This window comes from Balearica regulorum, chromosome 1 (assembly GCF_011004875.1).
Source record: "Balearica regulorum gibbericeps isolate bBalReg1 chromosome 1, bBalReg1.pri, whole genome shotgun sequence".
Lineage (NCBI taxonomy): Eukaryota > Metazoa > Chordata > Aves > Gruiformes > Gruidae > Balearica > Balearica regulorum.
This window is the reverse complement of record NC_046184.1, coordinates 116,849,886-116,858,555: the sequence shown is the minus strand read 5'-3', so window position 1 is coordinate 116,858,555 and position 8,670 is coordinate 116,849,886. Positions and strand designations below refer to the sequence as shown.

At 47.2% G+C, this 8,670-nt stretch overlaps 1 protein-coding gene across 1 annotated transcript; it reads left to right on the top strand.

Moving 5' to 3' along the window:
- The first annotated feature begins 823 nt into the window (after window positions 1–823).
- KCNE1 (potassium voltage-gated channel subfamily E regulatory subunit 1) lies at window positions 824–8,379 on the top strand. The gene has a single exon (XM_075771411.1). The coding sequence runs from the start codon at window positions 5,801–5,803 to the stop codon at window positions 6,179–6,181; it is 381 nt and encodes a 126-aa protein (XP_075627526.1). The 5' UTR covers window positions 824–5,800; the 3' UTR covers window positions 6,182–8,379.
- The last annotated feature ends 291 nt before the right edge of the window (window positions 8,380–8,670 follow it).

Sequence of the window (8,670 nt, the reverse complement as noted above, 5' to 3'; positions counted from 1 at the left end):
GGCAAGGTGCTGTGCTAACTTTTGCTACTGGCATAGCACAGGCTTCTTTTGTGTGTCATCAGGTCATTAGAAGTTGCTAGAGCTATGTATTTTCTGAAGCTATATATTCTCCTAGACTCCCTTCGTTCCTGGTGCTTGGTTACCAATGCTTTTGGCAGCAATATGAGATTGCTGGAAATGTTTGCATGATATAAATTAGGTCCTTTGATTTGTGAGAGCTGAGAAAATTGTAGTAGGAGATGAGCATCTGTCATTTAACATCCACCTCTGTCTATGTGATAAATATCACATTTTAACCTCGGCAGGGAAGAAAAGTACAGCTAGCCAAAGCACATCAGTTTGCCCATCTAATGCTCGAGGACAAAATTCCCATCGAGCTCCAAAGCCAAGTATCACATCCTCTAGGTACATTACATGACAGAAAATCGCCTCTTTTTAAACTTCAGTGGTCAGCTGGGACCCTACAACATCTCGCAGCATGTGCTTCACTGAAGCTCAGCTGTTGGAAACAAGCCCAACTCAGACAGGGTCAGAAAGGACCGTAACAGAGCTGGCAGCTCCAGCTGGGTTGGGTGCACTCCCCCGGCAGCGGCATCCAGGCTCAGGGAGCAGCCTCCAGCCTGCCTTTGAGCAGACAGAGCCATTCTGCTTTGCCTTTGCTGGGAACCAGCCAGGTGTAAGTCAGTTCTGACATTTATAATGTATACAGAAGTTATATTAAATGCCAGATCTCCGCAGCTGCAAATTGCTGTATTTGAACTCGAATGTCAATTTACAGCTCTGTAGTGATATCCCTGCTGCAGTCCTACCTCCTGAGCAGCAGCGGTGTGGGTGCCTCAGCACCCAGACAGGCACAGCGTGCTCTCCAGCGGCTCAGCCTGGCCTGTCTTCACACTCAAACAGGGGTCAGGCTCCGCATCGCACAGACAGTCTCATGGACTTACATTTTTGCAGCTCTAGCACTCCATAGCTGTAAGCATCTGGATGTTCAAGAGATTAAGAGTAGGTTTGTCATTGCATGGTCATACTGGAGAGACATGGCCTCAGCCACATTCAGGGACAGTTTCAGAGATGGCAGATAGACACGATGCACATGGAACCTATCCACACTTGCCTGTGCATCTCCATCCTCCAGTCCCACAGTCTGTCCTGCTTCATAGCTCCAGGAGTAACTGGTCTTCCCTTGAGCTTGACTGTCACAGCCCTCCATCACGTGCAGCCTTTTTAAACCAGGGGCCTTGGTGGCTTAAAGCTTTCTTCCCTAATTCCTCCTGTTAACTGTTAAAATGCAATCCTGAGAGATGCCCTCTGCCAGAGGCCCCTCAGCCCTCTCCATCAGGAGGCAGCTCTCACAGTCAGTGCTGGGCCAGCTTTCCTTCCACCCCTCAGGGAAGATGCCACCATGAACAAAGTGGCTGCCAGAGGTTTGGGGTTTTTTTCACTTTTCCTTCAAGAGAGCAGCTTTCCATCTCTAGTAGGTCTCCCCTCCCTTTTGCCCAAGCCACAGAGATTTGGGGGAGCAGCAGGTGCTCCTACAGGGACGGTGGGAGGTGCTGAGGAACAGACTCTGGTGTGCTTGGGAATAATCAGAGTAGGACTCATTCTTCTCTCTACAGGGACCTTTGGGGTGTATGAGGGAACGGGGTGGGGGGTTTGGGTTGTTTTTTTTCCCCACCAGTGGAGTGTGACCACTGCAAGGAACAGCTCACCTGTGTAAGTACATCCCTGGGGAAACTTTTGCATAGAGCAATGTTCAGGTTAAAGGCATCCCAAGCAATATGGGCCAGCAGACTGAGAAAGCAAACATTGTCTAGGATCCTCAGATCTTCACTGAAGTTAGATCAAATGCATGGTTTTACACCTACTGAGAACCTGTTCATCCCATTCATTTATAAGCAATATTTTAAAATGCTTTGGAAGGGGTGATTAAGCTGCCTTCAGATGCTTTTCCTCCCTCCACTGACTGCAGAAACTGTAGGCTGTACCCATCTGGCCACACAGGGACATTATGGTGTAGGTCTGTCTCCTAGAGTCCTGCTTTTGGCCATTCCCCAACTCTGGAAACCTGCCTGTGGCATCTTGCCTGTCATCCTAAATTCACCCTCTCCATGAAGACATCACTCAGAGGAGGTCCTTCTCTACCTCCCACAAGAAATCCATGGCATGAGAAGGAGAGGCCACACGGCAGGTAGCAGAGAGGACAGGGATAAGCCTCAGTGAGCAAGGGCCAGCTCCAGTGGTGCTGCTCAGCACCACAGACCACGACCGAAGGGGCAGCGGTTCAGGTCATCGTTGACACCTAATGAAAGATGAGCTTGGGCAATGCCAGCAGAAGACCTGCACTGCTGCGAAACCCGCGCATTGGGAAGCAACCTGCACTGAGCCTATTGCTTTTCTTTTGGAGATCTATGTCACCTGTATTCAGTGTAATGGACGGAGAAGCAGCAATGCACCTGAGAGCAGGATGTGGCCCAGGCTGCTGCCAACCTTAGGGAATTCCCTCTGAATCCCTGGCCAGCAAAAAAGTTGCTGAACTGTTAAATTTTGCCCCAGGTAATTTTTAACACAGGCAGTTCACTGCTTAGTGCTCGCCCTCTCAAAAGAAGTAGGAGGGGTGACCTCCCAGCACACAATGAAATCTCCTGTGGGATGGTGTGGGAAGGTGACTGCAACCCCAGGTGAGGTCCTGACTTATCAGGATGCAACTCAGGTAAACAGGGATGCTGATTTAGGGCTGGGCACGATTTAACTCAGAGGTCCGCAGGGGAGCCCCATGAGGGGACTGGGGCAGTGGTCGTGATCTGCAGCCCATCAGCAGTCATCTGGGGAGACCAGTGGGGAGCAGAAAACCACTTTGGTTGTGGTCAAAACAGAGTTTCTGGGACAGTGAGATGTGACCATCAGTCATGGAGCAGGCCAGTGACAGAGGTGGCTCTTCCCAGTCCTTCATACTCCATCTCTAAACCAGTCCCAGTATGGATTTCAGAGGAGTTCCACAGGGCTTCTGCAGTGGCAGATGAGGCCTTTAGGCTTGCTGAGATTTCAGGAGGAGATTTTCTGGGGAACAGGAGTGTGCTCTCTCCCTCCCTTAACCTCTCCTCTTATTGCCATCTGATGTGGTTACAGAGATGGGGCCACTCAGCTCCCTGCTGTCTTCCAGCCCCGCCAGCGTGCAAGCAACCCAGAAGTGGGCAACACTTTGGAACCCTCAGAAACCTCCCAAAAGAGTATAGGGAGATAGCTGAGGGTATTCAGCCTCAAAATGTCAATTCATCAGCACCAGAAGTGTTGTCAGTGCTACTGATAATTATTATGAGAAATGATTGCCTGTCGTTCCGGAAACAGTTGAGAGATCCAGTGAAATTCTTCTTTGTTTTGTCTGAAAGTTATTGCAATGATTTGCAAATGGTTTTACATTTTACAGTGTCGACACGTTCTACACGTTTAGGAGGAGTAATCTCAGATAAAGGTTTAAACTTCTTTTTTTCTTCCTTTCCTTCTTAAAGGATCTGAACACAGCTGTGAAATGTGAATAGATTTTAACTATTAAGCCCAAACTGCCAAGATGTTATTTCCTGTAGCTTTGACTCATGCAACTGAAGAAATAAATTGGATCAGAATATTGTTTCATACAGGGGATTTTTGTCTCCCTCTGCCACCCCCAGGCTCAGCTCTATTTAAAGCCAAAATACCAAGGCATAACTCTCATGGGCGCTTATTTTTCCTGCTGGCAAGGCGCCTCATGGAAGGAACTGCTTGCTCGCAGCAGGGTGGGTCTGAGCCCACAGGAGCCTGGTCTGGGCACCCAGTGGTCACCCACTCACCAGGAGGAGTCTGATGTCATCTGGTGCGGGCTGGTGCCACTCGTGTCCCTCGGGATGGCACGGGTGAGGAGGACAGGGCTTTCTCCATAGAATTTATCATCCTGGGCTGAGCGCCTGACTTTCGGTGAGACCCGGCACCAAATCCGTGACTGCACAGCTGGGAGGTCTAGCAAAAGGGTTTGGACTAAAAATCAGGACATGCAGTTGCAGTAGCTATTAATTTGCATGTATATGTTTGATCATATTCATGTCTGCATTAATTCTGTACTTTATTCGGCCACAACAGCACCTGCTGGCACAGAATGCGCCGGGTAAATAACTGCTCTTCATACAAGGGACAGCGGGTCATAAGATCAGTGTCCTCTTCTTGCTTCCTCTGTCTCAGCATCTCCTTTTACAGCATTTATGCCATAACGAGGTGCAGACAATTCAAAGAAGCCTCCAGATACATCTCATCTACTGCAGTGTCATTACCGGCAGCGGGAGGCTGTGTGCACAGCTAAACTCCCTCCCGTTGCAGAGGTCCTGCACAACATCTATGCATCATTAATGTTGCCTGTCACGGAGGGGTGTAATTGCTGCCTAGGCCTGTTAGTGGCTTTCTGCCCAAGGGTTCATTTCATTCTTGATATATTATAAATTATTACAATATAGGTCTTCTTAAAAAAAAATAAAACAACAAAAGGTAAGTATGCTGAAGAAGCTTTTGCTAACATGCTGGCCTGCTCTCACAGATTTAAAACTGTAGAAAGCACTAACAGCCATCTTACATGATTACAAGATTGCTGTCACAGAAGTCACCTTGAGTAACAGTACCTCATTCAGATGTGCTAAGGGCAAAAACAGAGGGAGACTGTTGTCTTATATTTTCTAGAGACATTTAAATTAGGCATTGTAGTGAGATTGTCAGTCATGTTACCTGGCTGCTGAGGCTTTGGCAATGCAGTGCTGATTGATAGGATTGCTCTTAATAACTGATTTACAGCTGACATTGGAAAGGGGAAAAGGACCCTTCAGCTTCTTGTGTAAGACTGTCAATGCAGAGTGTCAAAGTTAGGAAGCTTTGGACGTTCAGGTGCTTCTTGGTGTTACCATCTCCTGGCCTATTCCTGACCTGCAGGGATGCCAGTGGAAGTCCTCCTAACCAGACAATGAAACATTGGTTGCATAGCAGTTTAGTTTGGAGGAGAAAGTAGTGAACCACCTGGGGGAGAACTGCCAGTCTGTAGGAGGGAGGATGAAGGGAGATGCTTTTCCTTTCCACCGCTGGGCAGGCAGTTGCTATAAACTCCCTCTGTATCCGCTCCTTGGGCAAATGCCCGGTGGGACGTTGCATTAAATTAGTGTGGGATACATTTCTGTCAGATGTTTGATTGCTTAGTTTTCCATGGTGTATATCATTATGAGAGCTCCAGAAGAAAGGTAAGACTCCTCAACAGGGGTGGACATGAGGAGCTTTCTGCAGTGGTTTCAGGTACAGAAGTTTTGTTTCCAAATTCAATCCCTAAGCTGAAAGTAGAGGAAAGAGGACCAAGAGAAGCCATAATAACAATCTTCAAAGCCAGAAGCAGTTGCTGCCGAGTGGGAGTGAGACACTCCTCATGCCTGTGGGGGCTGGGGGGAGATGCCATGGGCTTTAAATAGCAGCATGGGAGTCCTGGCTGAGGTATCCATGTGAGTGGCCAACAGCTGCAACAGATTGTGTGTGAGGACTGAGGAGGCTTTGCAAGGCAAGCGTTTATGGGGGGTGGACTCAGCCGAGTTGGCCTGGCTTGGAAACAGGAGGTGAAGAGATCCCTCCAGGCTGGTCCAGCTACCCCGAGGTAGTTTCCTTGCTGAGGAGGGGAACCAGTAAAGGGAGATAGAGAGAATCGCACCTTTATCCAATGATTTATCTGGCATGTCCCTGATTTTTATGCTTTTCTAGAAAAAACTACAAATAAGGAAGAAAGAAGTGCCAAGGACAGAAGAACAAGATGTTGGTCCTGTCTAACAACACAGCCCTGAATTCACTCCTCTCCAAGCTGCTTCAAGACTACCTGGAGCAGATGAATAGCTCTGCACCTTCCCAGGTCCAAAGTGCCAGCAGCAACCTGGAAATCGTCTACGTGCTGCTGCTGGTCGGCCTCTTTGGCTTCTTCACAGTGGGAGTCATGCTGACCAACATCCTCAGCAGGAGGCTGGAGGACTCCCAAGACCCCTACAACACCTACATTGCCACAGACATTTGGCACAAGAAGGACAGGGAGTATTTTCAAGCCAAGCTCATAGAAAATTACAAGCTGTGCTGTGTCTTTGAAAACAGGCTGGCCGTGGAGCAGCCAAGCACGCAGATTCCTGAGGCGAAGTCTTCCTAGCAAAATGGGAGAAAGGATTGCACTTTGCACAGGGGAAACCTGAATGATACCCGGTATGAACCAGGCTAGCTGCTTGCCCGTCTGCAGAGCCGCAGGCGATGGCCTCAATCACGCTGAATAACCATGAACTGATGGTAAAGCTGATGGCTCTGGTGATGCAAAAGTGCCTGGCCGCTAGTACCTTGTTGGAATCACTCTCAGGTCAAGAAGGAGGGGACACAGCAGGAGTATCATGGACTCATCAGCTTCACCTAGTGAAATAAGCAAATGTTGGTGTTCATTGCCAGTGTGAACGCTTGCAGTAGTCCATGTAATTAAAACCAAATTGGATCAAACATACGCTAGAGGCATTAACAGCCAAGTATAGTTTGGGCAATAATTTTCAAGTAAGACCAGTTTCTTCCAAGAAAAAGTAGCTGAAATATTTCATTTGCATTTTTGTCCAGCATAGAATAATAATTTTATAAAGTGTACAATGTTGTGGATGACCTATTTCTTCCAGAATCATGCACCTCTTTGAGATAAAGTTTTAGAAAAAGATTACAGGTTTTTTGCTGAAAACCATTTCTGTGGAAAAATGCAGGCTTTGGAGAGAAATTTTTCTATGACTGTCCCAAATTCCTAGCAGGTAACCGAGACCTGTCTTGCCCCCTACTTTTGGTTTTCTTTCTCACGGATAGGGGTTCATTCTGGCAGCAAAACCCACCCTTGTACAAAGATTCAGCAGCCCACAGGGTCTATACCATGCAAGTGTGTAACATTTCAAGAGTTTCAATCACATTTGATTATTGCGCAAGACCCTTGGTTGGAAAGTGAATTTCCATTCTGTGAAGAGCAGTTCCACAAACTGTCTGATATTTAATCACCATCATAGCTTATGTCTGTGCTTAGCGTGAATCCTGTGAGCACTTGCTCCAGCTCCCAGGAGCAGTCTCCCTCGGTACAGCTGTTCATCTATCGTGGTACCCAACGTGAGGTCCGTGCCAGCAAGGTTTTCCTCCTCACTCCCTCCTTCGGCGGGGCAATGCCTGCCAAGCCGTGGGGGGAATGGCGGCAGCCGAACTCGTCTTCTGCGGCAGCAGCTATCAGCTGTCTCTGTCAAAAGGGAGAAATATGGCTCCCCTGGACATTGCGTTACTCAGAATAGCAACCTCGCCAGCTTGAAGCCTGTTTTCTTGTTTGGGATCAAAGAAGAAATGGTCTGGGTGGGAGCGGGGGTTTATTTCTGCTCTACAGATACACATCCCATTTTTAGTTTCTGGAGAGGAAAGAGGAGTGGGAAAGGCTTGAAAGTCATGCAGAGCAGCCGCTTCAAAGGAAAGGCGAGGGCAGAGCAGGGGCAGATAGATACCCACATATTTGGACGGACAAGCGATACAAGTCACAGAACATCCCCTTTCCATACATAAGTACTTTTTTAGCACTGCTCTTTCATTAAATATTCTAGCCATGTTTGTGCTCCCGGAATACTTAGAACAATTAAAAATGCAGGGTATTTTTTTTAAAATATATTTATATGGTGCCCACCATTAAGCTGAGGAGAAGATACATGTTTACAATGTCTTGAACAGCTTGGAAAATCTCCATCAGCTTAATTATCTGAGTCACTTTTTCCTCTAGAGGAATGTAAACCAAAGCCAGGCTTTGGAAAAATGTTGACTTCTCAGCTTGGGCACTGCTCTTTTGGGATCTCATTGTGTAGTCAGTTTATTACTTGCGTTTCCCTCCAGCTGTGAGAGTGCAAATGCTCTTGCTTGCCGGTTCTCCAGAGGCAGACCTGTGCAGCATTGCTGACAACGTTTAAACTTGCATCAAAAATGGCTTTTAATTACATTAAAACCTTTGAACATGAAGCTTGTCAAAAAGGCTCCCTCCTGCAGCTCCCCCTCCACCCCAAGTGTTTTCAGGTATTTTGGATCTAGGCACTTGCTGGTCACCTTATTTTAATAGCCTCAGTGTAGTTATTTGTGACAAGGGTGATTGTCAGCATTAGTTGGCTTCCACTTTTTTTTTTTTTTTTGAGCTCTGCTGTTTTATTTATTTAAAAAAGAGAGGAACCACTGTGTCTTAGTCATAACACTTTCCTGTGCCACCAGGCTACAAATCATTCTTCAGTGGCGGTTGTGGACTCCCACTGTGGCCTTTCACATAACTTTTTAGTCCTGTAGTTCTCCTTTTTCCCCTATTTTTTCACTTGTACAAAGCAATAAAATATGAATTACAAACTGTGCTGTTGGCTTCAGATGTTTTTTTCTCTTAAACTCTTTCACAAGCTTGCAGAAAGAGTGCTGATACTCCCCAACAGGCACCCACTCACCCGTCCCCTTTCTACACTCTATTAACCAGGGCCAGGCCTGGGTGCTGGGATATCTCTTGGTATACCTACATCTGGAGAAATATCAAAATGTCAGGAACAAATTCCTCACCTCAAGTAAACTCCCAGGGTTTGCAATACCCCAGGCAAGCTTGGCTCCAGCGTTTGTTGCAGC

What these genes read in the sequence shown, in the direction of transcription:
- KCNE1 (XM_075771411.1), top strand. Translation starts at nt 5,801, where the DNA reads ATGTTGGTCCTGTCTAACAACACAGCCCTGAATTCACTCCTCTCCAAG.